We start from the raw sequence: 15983 nt of genomic DNA, 5'->3' as shown, positions 1-15983 counted from the left end.
GTGATACCTCCCACAAGATGAGAGAATATGCAGTCTTTAAATATTGTCATGGTGCATTTAAATTTTACTTAATTTCTATCGACAACATTTTCTTGACTCAGAATCCATACTTTTAACATATTTCAGTCATATGCTGGCTCTGGGTTCAAGCCTTATAGAATTCCCAGGGTGAAATAAAGCATTCACTAGGCTGAATTTTCATCTCCGGAGGAGAGGAGAATAAGGAAAACAAAAATCTATGATAAAATCATTTATAGAAGAAGAGACCCATTTATAGCATAGAAAGGATACCTGCCATGTATCCAAAATGCCACAGTTCAGTCAACCAGCATTCAAATCCAGGCAGATTTGCTCAGAGTCTTGGTTTTTAATTACTTTATTACACTGTCTCACAATAAAATAATAGACAGATAGGCTGTTTTTTTCCCCAACTTTCCCATCATCTTATCTACAACTGTAATAACTCTAGGTGTAGATTGCCTTTGGTCATACTTTCTCAATCAATATCCAAACAATTTGGCTAAGGTGAAGATTCACTTGCAGTTAAATTGTTAAAAGAAAAGGAAGTTTGCTAATACTTCTGAGCCCCTGGTTATGTCTTAACTCTCTTACTCACTTCACTCCCACTAAATAAGACATTATAATTAATTCTTGTTTTCTTTCTCACTTAAGTATAAATATTTATCTTATAATCTTGGTTAATTATAGTTATTGTTGGCACTTCTGATGAATAACAATCCCTGACCAAAATAAGGCATCTTTTCATCACTAAATGCAAATCTACTTATGTAGAAAAAGCAACAGTTTTATTTTATTCTTGTTAAAATCTACTGATTTCTGTAGGGTCTTCTCCCTAAGATTAACTATAAAGAGCCTTGTTACAGTAAAGTCATAGCCTAGATTTGACATTATATTTTTTCCTCAAATTTTTTTGTCTAATTCTATTAGTCCTATGTGCACAGATAAAGGAATGCCCTTTTAAGTGCTAATTAATAATTTCATATGAAAGCAGCATTGATTGCTAACATTAATCTTTCTGGGAAAGATATAATTCATTAATCTGCTTAGTGATTTATTGATACAGTTTTAGTTTTAATGTTAAATTTTTTCTGAAAGTAACTTTTTAAAAATATATGGTAGAATATGAGGCTATCCATTTACCTTTATTTATAATGAATGCAAGGATTTTTCTAAATAACCCTATCATTTGACATCTGAATTTAGCGCAGCTGACACTGGGAGTTGGGAATGGCTTGCCCAAGGTCATATGTAAGAAATCTGTATTTAATGTTCGAATTAGGACTGTCAGTTTACAACATTAATCATATATGCTAATGAATTATTTCTTAAGTAAAGTCTAAGAGGAATCTGAACTTGAATTTCTAACTTTTCCATGATTTAAAGTGTCAAGTTTAACTTAGAACCCAAATAAATTTTATCAGACAGTTTTTAATAAGGATTTGAAATATTTTTGAGGGTTAGAAAATAATCACCCTTGCTGTTGATGGCCAGAGTCTGGCCCAAGCCTATCATTCTTTTATAAATACAGAAAATAACCTGGAGTTCTGTCTGAGCATCCTATAATTCTCTTGTAAAGATGGGTAGGGCTTGTGAAAGCATTAATATTCATTCCATATGCATACACCACTAATCCTCCACGAATGCTTTGATTCTTGATCACTTCATCTTAAAGAGAACAGCCTTTAACTGCATAATGAAAAAAGATCATGACACTGGAAGCAGAAACATCAGTTCACAGAGCTAGTGTTCACAGAAGAAAATGTGAACGCAGCTTTCCTTTAACTGTTTGGGGATTTGTAATTAACACAGAGACCTAGGTTTTCAGGTCCTGAAAGTTTTGAGGTCTTAGCTAGGTAATCTTAATGAATGTGCAGTGATGTTTTTAATGAAATTTAAAGTACTTTAATTTCTCTGAATGTTCTTACCATGCACAAAATAGTTCTTCTTTGCGCTGACTCAGTACTGAAAGAGCCAAGTTTCTCACATTGCTAACCCTCGTATATTTCCTCACGCATCACCTTTTCTGTTTTGAAATTTTACCAAAAGTGTATAAATGTGCCCTAGATAGTCACCCTGCTTTTTCACCTTGAAAGTTTCCAACCAAAAGGAATTCTTGTAAGTGACAGAACAGGTTGTTAACAACCTATCAGTCAGTGCTTTTTGCAGATTGAGAGTTTATCAATCTAAGGTCAGCAATAATATGGGATTGTTCACAGCCAGATTAAAGTTCTTTTCACAGTATTTCATATATTTTATGAAATCCTCATTTGAACCCAGAATAGTATATTTATTTAGGACAGCGCATATTTTCTATCAGAAGTAGCATCTCTAAATCTTCATGAGCGCCTCGCTTCCAGTCCTTGTTGGTAGAGCACTGGATAAAAAAGTTCCAGGAAACATGACATTTGTTGATTGCCGTCAATGAAAATAACTAGCCAATTAACATTTTTTATTGAGTCTCTTCACGGTGTCTTCAGCACAATCCTAGGGGTAAAAAGAGGTAGTGCCAGTGAGCTACAAGATGATAAGGGTGTTTAAATGCTAGTTGACAACATAAGCAAGTAGAAAGTGGAGCATTTATTAGGCCAGTGCCATGGGCCAGGCCCTGAGCAAGACTTCATGACAAACAGTGAAAAAGACAGGATCTCAGCCCTCACAGAATTTCACCTAGTTGTAGAGGTGCTGGGCTCTGAGAAGCGGATGAAAGCAGTTAAATATCTCAGTTGTTATGAGGTTCAAGGTGGAAGATCCAGAATCTTCAGGAGCTGCGGATTGCACGCAGAATGGCCACCAAAAGGACCAGCTATAACTGAGATGAGAACGAAGGAAGTACAGCCTGAGATTCATGCAACTTTAAAATGATTTAAAATAGTTTCTTTGGGGAATCCATCTATATACATCTCTAATTATCATCCGTAGACCCTGTTTCCTGAGTTCACTTTCAAAACACACTTTTATCCATGCCACCCCATGCTTGAAAGCCATCGGTGGCCCCACAGTTTGCTTCCTTTTCTCCTACTGTGACAGGCGTGATAGACGATTAGTGCTATTCATCCAAGCAGCCCCACTCATATCCACTGCTGTGCGAATTTAGACATGCCAGCTGTAAGTCTGCCCCCTCCTCCCCAGCTTAGGAAGACAGCAAAATACACACAATTAAGAATGATATTCTCACGTGCTCTAGTATATTTCAGAGGTAAATTATTCCCAAGCTTTGGGCTTTACTACCATTAATAAAGTACTTGCAGCATACCTCAGAATTAATCATAGTATAGATCAGGACATCACAGCATAGAGCTACTCTCATTCATTGTTAAATCCATACTCTTCCATGTGCTCGACAATACATCTTCCAGTCTACACTAGGTCTTGGGGTCTGTTTAATCCTGCTTCTCACTTCCATACCCCCACCTGACATACACAGATGTCTTTAAAGATATACAGGTTACTTACAGATCTTGAAACACATTCTGCAGTTATAAACATCCTCACTTTCCATCTTTCTGACTACCCACTTCTGTATTTGATAAACCTTTAAGTGAGAACACCTAACCTCTCCCACCCAAGCCTCAGAAAAGATGATGGGCCCTTTCCCATGTTCCTGCATCACACTGTGTCATAAGTATTTGCTTTCTGTTTTTGTTTTTTTTTTTTTCTTGTTTTATCCTGTGAGTCCCTCCAGGCTCCAAACCGTGTTGTATTTGTGTTCCCAGAATCTAGCATAATACCTTACATAGACAGTACACTTAGGGGTTATTTGTTGAAGATGTATCAGCAAAGGTTATGGGCAAAACTGTTCTAGTCATCGTATTGATTGTGATATATCTTGTTAATTTTTATTTTAAAAAAATTAAACCTACAAAGGTAAGAACATTTGGAGTGGAAAGGTACTATTTCCTTTTTCTGTAGTTAAGAGAATTACCTTAAAGTGTTTATTCTCACACTGGCATCCTCTCAAGTTTTCAGAAGCTGATTATACGAGCCCTGGGTGTCCCTTTCTTCCTCCAATCTTGAATGTTCATCTTTGAGAATCACTGCATGTTGCCACATCCTCCAGTGTACGCGCAGGAGAAAGGGACTCAAATTACTTTTTCACTTCTCAGCATCTCTCCTGAAGCATTTCAGAGAGAAGGAACTCTTACCATTGATACAGAGGATTTCACAGTATCTGCCTAAGTTTCTATCCTGTTAGTAGAGCTCCTCTGGACATCATACCTCTTTACTCATGAGCATTTTTATAAAAGGGATTAGCACAATTGAACTTAGGTATTCTCTTAAGTATAAATGCATTCTGAACAGATGTGAGAGTAATTGGTAAATCATTCAGTCATAGAGTGTCTGTTATTTTTTCCTTTCTCATGTTAGGAAACTGACATATAAGCCGTGAAAAAGTATCTCTCCATTCCCATTGTTATAGGAACACTGAGGCTGGGCGAAATGAAATTGGTATCTTACATAGTTTCTGTACAAGGGATTATCAATGATGGTTTCTTATAGGGCCTAATATATATTGAACACCCACAGTTTACACAGAAGTTAGATGAGAGAGACAGCTGCGCGCATGCACGCGCACGCACAAACACACAGAGGCTTATTGCCCAAGAATGCTATTCATGTACAATATTTAAAGGCTTTGCATTAAGATGATATTATCCGTATTACCATATTTTCCAAAGATACTAAAGTAAGAATCTTGAAGAAGGTAGTCTCAAATTTGCTCCTTAATGACGGAAGGATAAGCTGGTTTTATAAGGCATCTTATCAACAGGAAAAGAGCATTTAGTCCCCAAACAGGTTCACAGTCACTTACTTACTCAGAGCCCAGGAGGCGACACCTTGGCACGCGCATGTGGTACGTGTTATATAGAGCACGCTTGTTTTTGTTTGTTTGTTTGCGTCTAGTGACGTTACTGCATGAACTTCTTACAATCATTGTGAATCTTCGTGGAGTTATACTGACTTTCTTTTTTACACTAGATGTATCGGTTTCTCTTTTAGATTTCCATGTAGAAGAGGCACTGGATTGGCCTGGAGTATACTTGTTACCAGGCCAGGTTTCTGGGGTGGCTCTGGACCCTCAGAATAATCTCGTAATTTTCCACCGTGGTGACCACGTCTGGGATGGAAAGTAAGTAATCATTTTTCCTTCAAGAAGTAAATGAAATTAAAAACAGCACGCGTCGCTTTCCATTAAACTAAGAATAACGGTGAGAGTACTATGAAGGTTCTTTTTGAACATAATGTTTGTGAACAGAATGTGTTCTTTTAATATATGGTTGTGATACACAGGAAAGAGGAGGTCTTGTGCATTTGAAAACGATTAAGATAGTTTCACAAGCTAGTTTATGGAAGGAGGGCAAGAGCCTACTTCCCTGGTGGCTCAGATGGTAAAGTGTCTATCTGCAATGCAGGAGACCCAGGTTTGATCCCTGGGTTGGGAAGATCCCCTGGAGAAGGAAATGGCAACCCACTCCAGTACTCTTGCCTGGAAAATTCCGTGGACAGTGGGGCCTGGTAGGCTACAGTCCATGGGGTCACAAAGAGTCGAGGACAACTGAGCGACTTCACTTTCACTTTCTACCTACTTAGCGTTTTGCTCTCGCCTCCTTGAAGCCACCTCACACTCCTAAGGAGAGAAATATTAAAGAAATTGGGACAGTATGTGGCTGAGGCATTTCAAAACTTCAGAAGAAGTGCATCATGATAAACGATCAACTCAGAGAAGTTACTGGTTGACTGCAGTAAAGCACTTCATTATCTCCCTGACCTGGGTATTGAACCGTATTAAGGCCACTGGACTCTCGCTTTCCCAGAGGCTACTCTGCAGCAGTGATAACAGTGCCTTCTGGGGAATTCTGTGGCTGGAGCTGCGTGGCCACCATATGTATAGAAGTAGTTAGTACCTTGCCCTCACATGTTCCCGTAGATCGTTTCTGTTACACAAATGCGCTCTTTTCGTGAGCACTGGAGACTTAATAAGAACAACACCAAGACTCATGCTCCTGCTTTTCCCTTGGGGTTTCTCTTTCTAACCTTTTATTCTATCTTCCAGTATCTTCTTATAGGGATTTTTGGTTTAAAAAAATATCTAACATTTATTGTGTTGTTTGCTGTGCCTCTGTGACTGTTCTAAATGTTTGCATGAATTACCTCCAAGCAGTTAGGCACAGTTAGCGTCATCATGATTCACATTTTACAGGGGAAGAAATCAAGAGAAGAGAAGTTTTGCCCCACGTCTCACAGTTAGCCCAGCAAAGTCAGGCTTCACTTGCTGTCCATCTGACTCAGAGTTGGCCCGCTTATCCACTTTGTCCTACTTGCTTCCTTTTAGAGGATTGTGAACACATTTATGGGATTGTATTTTTCAAAGCTGGCTCCAAAGTTTATCAGATTATCTTAATTCTCCTAAGTATTGAATATCCATTTATTCATCTGTTTTATCACAAATTTTCATATGAAGGTGAATTCTTAAATATCTTGTGAATTATGTGTAATGAATCTTCTTCTTTCAAGTGTACAGCTATAGGGGTTCACTTGGAAAACTGAGGATCCACACATACAGTTCAACTGTTTTTTCCCTTCATTTTCAGAGATGCTGGTTAAACTTAGGCTAAACCTGTGCTGTCACATACACATGTATGTAGTTTTCTTGGTGCAGTTGAAGATGAAATTCAGTCAGCATTTCAGAGTAGATTGATAGCTTTGATACTGTTTAATTATCCTTTGCAATTGTCACACTTGAGAATGGAATCTAAGAAAGAGATCACTTCAGAGTTCAAAGCCATCAAGCTCAGCACCCCTATTTCTGCATCTCTGTTATATCATCTTAGTCGTTATTGAACATTTAATGATATTTTAACAAGTGCTTTCAAAAGCAAACTGTTACTATTCAGTGTAACATATTCTTCATTTTAATGAATATTACTATATTTTCTGCATGGATTTCTAGCCACATTTTATCAGACGAGAAAATTACAGCATCATTTTCTTCCATTGATACTGTTTCAGCTGGATAAAGCTAAATTGGACAAAGTCCAATTTTCCATTTTAATGTGATATTCATTCCAAGTAAACAGCGGAGGCTAGAAAAGTTTAATGGAGTGGGGGAAGGGATCAGTACAGGCCAGCCTGGGGTAAATGACCCAAGACTGAAAGAAGAGCCACATAAGAACATTTTCTGGGACATACATGGCAGTCCCAGCAGAAGACCTGATTTTTCTGGCTTTGTGCTTTCATCTAGATAACCTGCCGGTATTGTGTGTAAATAGATTCCGGTTCCATCGCCAAAGCCCTGGTGCATTTACCCTGATAAATGGCTCTGACAAAGCGGTCTTGTTAAAAATTTAAGACTGCAGAGCATGGGCGCTGATTTACACCATTAAGTCCGTTTCTTCCTCCTTCGTCTTTATCGTTCAGGGGTAAGAATGTTTGTCCTCCCTCCCCTTTTGCCTCTCTTGTATTTCCTGCTGGGTTCTCGCAGCCGTTGCCACCCATGGAAATTCTCTTCGGGCACTCCGATCTCTGCTTCAAGTGCTGTCTGCTTCGTTACCCACAAAGAAAACGGGAAGTGGGTTACTCTGCTAGAAGTTTTGTAGGTAAATAGATTCGGATATGCTGATCCTGCTCATTGAACAGCTGTGCATGACCATCCTTCCTATATGTGCAAGTGAATTATATAAAACAGGCAAAGTAACTTTCTTCTCACTCATTGAATATCCAAAGATTATACAAAGAAAAAGACAGCACTTCCCTGAGGAATTTCTTACATACTGGTGAGAAACGATGGAAATTTTTTTTTTTTTTTCCAATTTTATTTATTTATTTTTTTCAAGTTGAACAGACTAAATTTCTTTAAACAAACTTACTTATACTCCAGAGTCCTTTAAAAACTTAATAGCATTTATACATTGAAGGTATTTGATTTTCTTGTAACTAGTACTTCAAATGCAACAAGCATTTGAAGCAACAAGCATTTGACCCAACAAGTAAAACTTTCTACAGTTCATAACTTTTATAAATAAAATAAATTAAATGTACAGTGAATAAGTTCTCTGAAATATTTCAATATTTCTGCAGGTTTAGTAACATCGTAAAATACATTTCAACTAAAATTCACAAATCTAAAAACCTGTTAGGCATTTTTAGGCATTTTAAGATGGAAATGAAGACCAATGTTACATCGTAATATGCCAATTACAAATAGTACTTCAAATAGCAAATACTACAGTTTGTCCCAAACTTTAAAAACTATTCATGAACTCAACACTGAACTATTGATGGCTATGAGAATTGTTTCCTAGCCTTTTTGAAAATTTCAACCCATTTACGTTTAAGGTAATTATTGAAAGTACGATCCCGTAGCCATTTTCTTTATTGCTTTGGGTTCAAGTTTATACACTCTTTCTGTGTATCCTGTCTATAGAAGATCCTTTAGCATTTGTTGGAGAGCTGGTTTGGTGATGCTGAATTCCCTCAGCTTTTGCTTGTCTGTAAAGCTTTCGATTTCTCCTTCATATTTGAATGAGATCCTTGCTGGGTATAGTAATCTGGGCTGTAGGGTATTTTCTTTCATCACTTTAAGTATGTCTTGCCACTCCCTTCTGGCCTGAAGAGTTTCTGTTGAAAGATCAGCTGTTATCCTTATGGGAATCCCCTTATGCGTTATTTGCTGCTTTTCCCTTGCTGCTTTTAATATTTGTTCTTTGTGTTTGATCTTTGTTAATTTGATTAATATGTGTCTTGGAGTATTTCGCCTTGGGTTTATCCTGTTGGGGACTCTCTGGGTTTCTTGGACTTGGGTGATTATTTCTTTCCCCATTTTAGGGAAGTTTTCAACTATTATCTCCTCAAGTATTCTCTCATGGTCTTTCTTTTTGTCTTCTTCTTCTGGGACTCCTATGATTCGAATGTTGGAGCGTTTAACATTGTCCCAGAGGACTCTAATATTGTCCTCATTTCTTTTAATTCGTTTTTCTTTTTTCCTCTCTGTTTCATTTATTTCTACAATTCTATCTTCTAGTTCGCTTATCCTGTCTTCTGCCTCTGTTATTCTACTGTTTGTTCCCTCCAGAGTGTTTCTGATCTCATCTATTGCATTATTCATTGTATATTGACTCTTTTTTATTTCTTCTAAATCCTTATTAAATCTTTCTTCCATCTTCTCAATCCTTTTCTCCAGGTTATTTATCTGTAACTCCATTTTGCTTTCAAGATTTTGAATCATTTTCACTATCAAAATTTGAAATTCTTTATCAGGTAAATTCCCTATATCTTCTTCTTTTGTTTGGGTTGGTGGGCAATTATCTCGTTCCTTTACTTGCTGGGTATTTCTCTGCCTCTTCATCTTGCTTATATTGCTTTGCTTGGGGTGGCCTTTCCCTCTTCTTGCAGTTTGTGGAGTTCTCTTTATTATGTAGTTTCTTCGCTGTGTGTGCGGTTGGACGGGTGACTTGTCCGGGTTCCCTGGTTAGGGAAGCATGTGTCGGTGTTCTGGTGGGTGGAGCTGGATTTCTTCTCTCTCCTTTAGAAGACAATGGGCTGCTTTTCTGGGAGCCTGATGTCCTCTGCCAGTATTCAGAAGTTGTTTTGTGGACTTTACTCCGCGTTCAAATGTTCTTTTGATGAATTTGTGGGGGAGAAAGTGGTCTTGCCATCTTATCCCTCCGCCATCTTGTTCCTTCCTCCCCAGAACACTGGATTCTTATATTCCACTTGGTCGTGGAGTATCTCTTCCCAGCTGCTCCAGCAAGGCGCAGCCGCTGTACCTTACCTTGGACGAGGGGTATCTCCTCAAGCCCGCCTCCTGCTTTGAATGTAGATCAGCTCCTTTCGGCCCTCCAGTGCCCAAGCAGCCACCGCCTCCTGAACGTGGTACAGCTCCTCTCGGCCACCGCCCTAACCCTGGGCCGAAACGATGGAAATTTAAAAATGGGGTGGAAATTGCATTCTTATTGCTACCACTGTTTGTTTAGAAAGATAAGAAATTCTGTATTAATTTACCTCAGAATCCCATCCTGATTCCTCTTGTGCACAAAACTGTAAGTTCCATAAGGTCAGTCAGTCAATTCAGTCACTCAGTCGTGTCCTACTCTTTGTGACCCCATGGACTGCAGCATGCCAGGCTTCCCTGTCCATCACCAGCTCCCAGAGTTTACTCAAACTCATGTCCGTTGAGGCCGCGATGCTATCCAACCATCTCAACCTCTGTCGTCCCCTTCTCCTCCTGCCTTCAATCTTTCCCAGCTTCAGGTTTTTTTCCAGTGAGTCAGTTCTTCACATCAGGTGGCCAAAGTATTGGAGTTTCAGCTTCAGCATCAGTCCTTCCAATGAATATTCAGGACTGATCTCCTTTAGGATGGACTGGTTGGATCTCCTTCCAGTCCAAGGGACTCTCGAGAGTCTTCTCCAACACCACAGTTCAAAGCATCAATTCTTCGGCGATCAGCTTTCTTTATAGTCCAACTCTCACATCCATACATAACTACTGGAAAGCCATAGCTTTGACTAGATGGACCTTGGTTGGCAAAGTAACGTCTCTGCTTTTTAATATGCTGTCTAGTTTGGTCATAACTTTTCTTCCAAGGAGCAAGTGTCTTTTAATTTCATGACTGCAGTCACCATCTGCAGTGATTTTGGAGCCTAAGAAAATAAAGTCTGTCACTGTTTTCCCATCTATTTCCCATGAAGTGATGGGACCGAATGCCATGATCTTAGTTTTCTGAATGTTGAGCTTTAAGCCAACTTTTTCACTGTCCTGTTTCAACTTCATCAAGAGGCTCTTTAGTTCTTCTTCACTTTCTGCCATCAAGGTGATATCATCTGCATATCTGAGGTTATTGATATTTCTCCTGGCAATCTTGATTCCAGCTTGTACTTCATCCAGCCCAGCATTTCTCAGGATGTACTCTGCATATAAGTTAAATAAGCATGGTGACAATATACATCCTTGATGTACCCCTTTGCCTATTTGGAACCAGTCTGTTGTTCCATGTCCAGTTCTAACTGTTGCTTCCTGACCTGCATACAGATTTCTCAAGAGACAGGTCAGGTGGTCTGGTATTCCCATTTCTTTAAGACTTTTCAACAGTTTGTTGTGATCCACACAGTCAATAAATCTATGCTTTGGCATAGTTGGTAAAGCAGAAGTAGATGTTTTTCTGGAACTCTCTTGCTTTTTCGATGATCAGTAGTCATCTGCATTAAATTTGCGTGTTCCCATCCATTTTAGTTCACTGATTCCTAGGATGTCTATGTTTATTCTTACCATTTCCTGCTTGACCATGTCTGATTTTCCTTGATTCATGGACCTAACATTGCAGTTCCTATACAGTCCTGTTTTTTGCAGCATCAGATTTTACTTTCATCACCAGAGACATCCTCAACTGAGCATCATATCCACTTCGGCCCATCTGCTTCATTCATTCTGGGGCTATTGGTAATTCTCCTCCATTCTTCCCCAGTAGCATATTGGATACCTTCAGACCTGTGGAACTCTTCTTTTGGTGTCATATCTTTTTGGCCTTCTATACAGTTCATGAGGTTCTCACAGCAAATATACTGGGATGGTTTGCATTTCCTCCTCCAGAAGGAGGAGTTATTAGGAGTTATTACTAGTTAGTAATAATCCCTAATTAATACTCCATACTCAAAGTTATTTTGATTACATCAGTTCTCATTGCTTCCCTGGTGGCTCAGCTGGTAAGAAATTTGCCTTCGATGTGGGAGACCTGGGTTCGATCCCTGGGTTGGGATGATCCCCTGGAGAAGGGAAAGGCTACCCACTCCACTCTTCTGGCCTGGAGAAGTCCATGGACTCCATGGGGTCACAGAGAGTCAGACACGACTGTGCAGCTTTCACTTTGAGTTCTCCTTATGAGTGCTGTTCCTCGTCAGTACTGACAGCACTGTTAACTGCCCAACAGGCTTGATTAGCCCTTACTCTTCTGCTTAATTGTGCTAAATAGGCATGGCAACAAAAGTCATAGCCATAGTCATAATGATGATGATGGTGATAAAGGTGACTGCTCTCCCCTTTCTCAGTTTGATTTCTGCTCTCCTCCTTGTCAGTCCCTTACTGCGGTATGGCTGCTCTGGGAAGGTGTGCTAGTCACTCAGTCATCTGCAACTCTTTGCAACCCCGTGAATTGTAGCCCACCAGGCTCCTCTGTTCATGGGATTCTCCAGGCAAGAATACTAGAATGAGTTGCCATTCCCTTCTCCAGGGGATCTTCCCAACCCAGGGGTCGAACCCTAGTCTCCTGCATTGCAGGAGGATTGTTTACTGTCTGAGCCATCAGCTAAGCCCATGGCTACTTTAAGACACTTCTTCTCGCTGAAAGGAAATGCCTGTTATCAACAGGGTGTAATGAAACTTTAAAGAGCCTCTTGTCTGCCCTCATGTTATGGTAGCATGACAACTAGAGCTCTTTAAAGTTTAAATGCCTCCCAGCAGGAGCTAGGTAGCTCCTGCCTCAAAAACCATTGTTCCTGGGTGTCTGTCTTAAAATCACCACCATGGTCAGCAGCTTGCTTCCCGGCCTCTCTTTTATTTATCTTAGCTATGGTTGAGGTTCTACTCTGCAGGCCTCATGTCCCATACAGTAAATCATGGGTTTTATCCCTTATTTTTAGACTCTAGAAGGTATTTCTATTATACCATTTGTCACGCTTCACTTGGAGTTGGAAAGGATTTTGAAAGTTGTATCACTTGGAATTCCTTCTATAACCAAGGAAGGAGAAAACCCAATGCATACTAGCTTAGAAAAAGAAGAAATTTATTAGTTTATATAAAGAAAAACTTTCAGGGTGTGGTAGCTCAGACGATAGCACCAGGATCTATTTAACACATCTTCTCCTGGTTAGTTCCATTCTTAGGCTCAAATTGATCTTCCTCCCTATTTGCAACTTCAGAACACCAGAAGAGACCATCCGTGTCCTTGATAGGTCAACAAGAAATCCTTAAATTGAGTCATTTAGTGTTCTTCTACCTGACTTTAGGTAGGTAGCAGAATATTTTTCTTTCATCCTGAACCAGTCACTGGGCAAAGGAATGAAATACACTCTTTGGCTTAGCCTAAGCTTTTTGTTTTATCTCTGTAATGTGAGAGTAGAGTTGATATTATCAAAAGCAAGTGGGGGTTTGACAGAAAAACAACAAAATTCTGTAAAGCAAATATCCTTCAATTAAAAAAAAGTGGACTGGGAGTGAGGCTTAGAATTCTGGGTCAACTAGAGAAAAACTGAGGTTTCTTTGGCACAAAATGGGGCAGTAGACATTGGGAACCCAGAGTAGCAGAGGTCCACCAGAGAGCGCAGCTCCAGGTTCCTGCCAGGATATCTCTATGCAAAATCTTCCACCGTCATCTGGTGGAACTCTTTCAGAGGCAAGAAATTCCCTAGAATGAGATATACTTCCCAATTATGGGACTCATCTAGCTGTCATTTGGTTCTTCATCATGTTTACCTCAAATCTGTGTCCTATAACTTCACCTTCATGACAGCCAAATGCACAGTAAATTCACTTCCACTTATTCATGTCAGTTATTTGCATATTTGAAGAAAGTCTTACATTCTCCAGACTAAATATCCCACAGGCCCTGAGCCAGTCTTCGTGCTGACATGATTTTTTTATCTGAAGGTGCTCTGGTTTCTCAGTCCTTTAAAGTGTTTGGTTGAGAAGTAGCTACAATACTTCATGTATTACCTGATGAGCAGCACAGTTAATTTTCCTTGATGTGTATTCTAGGTATTCATTAGTGATTGCTTTCACTTTTATTCAGAAGTCATATCACCTTGTTACCTTGTGTTGAATGTGTAACCTACTGAAATCTAATTATATTTCATAAAATTGTGCAGAAGTTTTTACTGGAAATTGGATTTATACAGTGAACACTGAATTCAGAGTTTTATTCCAATTATATTTCACTTTGCTAGATTTAGGATTGCTTCCATTTTTACAGACACTATTTTATTCTTAATTAACCAGAGAATGAGCTGTCCCTTCCAGCCTGGTATTAGGTCTTTTTGATGAATTTGCCTTTCATATCTTCATACATATTGTTTATAAAGTTTGAATAGTTGACTGCTTGGTTTAACAAGTTTTCTCCTTAGAGATGTGGTCTTCTGGGAATCTTCTCCCATTTGCCCCCCAGATAATTCATTCAGAAACCATCTCCTCATCAGTGTTTTATGGAATCTTGCCAAGTTTTTTTGTTTCAAAAATCTGCTTCCTAACTTGCATAAAAATCAGTTCAATATTTACCTCACTAGTTACCTGAAGTTTCAGTTAAGATATCTGCTTGAGGTTCTGCTTCTGTATCTGCAAATTCTTTCACACCTTTAGAATTAATTAGACCTGGAAAATTGAACTTATAATCTTCACATCCAAGAGAAAATTGTAAGGAGTTCTACAAAAAGAATATTTGTCCATAGTCTACTCTTCTGTTTTATATTACCGTTTCCTCTTGTACTCAAGCTGGTTTTTCAGTTTTATGCCACTTTCTCTGATTCTTCTTGGCTATGTGACTATTCTTCTTGTCTCTTCTACATCTACAAATTAAATTTGATAACTGGAGGGGAGACTCTCCCAGTCCAGTGAGGTTAATCCTAATAAGAAAAAAGCATATGTTTTTGTGGACAGGACACCCGGGTTTCAAACTTGGTTTCCATTTCCTAGCTTTGAGGCCTGTATCGAGACATTTGAGTTCCGTGCCTCTGTTCCCTAGTCCAAAAAAATGAAGGCTTTAAAATCTTCCTCCTTCTCTTGAGTAACAAAAGTCACTTTGTTAAATAACACGTTCCCAGTGACCTTACTGACCAAACAGAGCCTGGTGCTGATACCTAGTTCTTTGATATTTTCATCCTTATTTGGGATGTCTCTAATGCTGGGTCCATCAGGGCATAAGTAGTCATACTGATTTCTTTGTCTGCCCACCCTTTTTCCTCCTCATAGGGAATTTTTGCAATGTGTATAAGAAGTAAATGTTTTAAACATAGTATTAAATTATATTCCATTTAAAGTCTTTAGTCTTCATATGGTATGTCTTTGCTTTCCTAACATTGAAGGTATATTTCCCTTTATTTTCTCACTTGAAAACCTGTGATCCTTTCTCCAACCTCTTAATTTATATAATTACAACATTATATTTTACTTCTGCCTTCTGTTGCTCTTATTTATTTTGCATTTCCCTTAATTTTGATTGATGGCACAGAAGTTTATTTTCTCTCTATTTTAAATTCTTTTGTGTGTGAATATAGCAATGCATTTCTTTTCAGCCTTATCTAAACTGTTTGATTAGCTGCTAATGTGCAAAATCATTAATGGGGGATTCAAACTGCTAAAATAAAGAACTGATGAATTCCAGCCCACAGGCTGCCATTCAGCCTTTTCTGCTGAGTGCTTTTTCAGAGAAGCAAGCAGAGATCAGCAGTGCTCCAGGCACTATGTGAAATGTGCAGGGTGTTATTATATTCTGTACAAAGTTAAATGTGGTTGAAATAAAGACCTCTCTGCAGCATATAATGCGGGGTAGCTGCTTTAGAACACTAAATAAGCAGTTTGCTATAGCAACAGTGTATCCAGCTCTATAATCTGACATCCGTTTGTGAACTGTTCAAGGGTTACTTTTCTTTGAATTACAGGAGAGTTTATAAATTACTTTATTTGGCAGATTTAATGTGAGTATGTGTGTTTGTGTGTGTATGTGTGTGACTTTTCCCATTTCAGAATAAAAAACCCCATCGGTTCGTTTTATTACTTGCCCTGTGTATCTCACAGGGGCCAGCTGTTAGTTGGGAAGCTCCAGCTATCCCAAGTGAAAGGATTAAGACTCATCAACCAATCTATTGAGTGACTGAATATCCCTTGATGCTGCCAGTTTAAACATACAGACATCTGGTAAAGGGTATCACAAAAGATTTTCAATGAAATAGTTGGACCTGTGGCAGTGTGGTTAATTCCTTTA

At 38.9% G+C, this 15983-nt stretch overlaps 1 protein-coding gene across 11 annotated transcripts in view; it reads left to right on the top strand.

Moving 5' to 3' along the window:
- PAM (peptidylglycine alpha-amidating monooxygenase) overlaps positions 1-15983 on the top strand; it is a 174931-nt gene that overhangs the window by 120916 nt on the left and 38032 nt on the right. For all 11 annotated transcript variants that reach the window (XM_055429805.2, XM_055429804.2, XM_055429803.2 and 8 more), the window contains one exon: positions 5020-5149. In XM_055429805.2, coding sequence (XP_055285780.2) covers positions 5020-5149 — 130 coding nt within the window. The remainder of the gene's footprint in view (positions 1-5019; positions 5150-15983) is intronic.

Source organism: Moschus berezovskii, chromosome 8, assembly GCF_049115385.1.
Source record: "Moschus berezovskii isolate FMDL1 chromosome 8, NW_MosBer_1.0, whole genome shotgun sequence".
Taxonomy (NCBI): domain Eukaryota; kingdom Metazoa; phylum Chordata; class Mammalia; order Artiodactyla; family Moschidae; genus Moschus; species Moschus berezovskii.
Note: the sequence above shows the minus strand (reverse complement) of the source record. Positions and strands in the feature narration are given on the sequence as shown.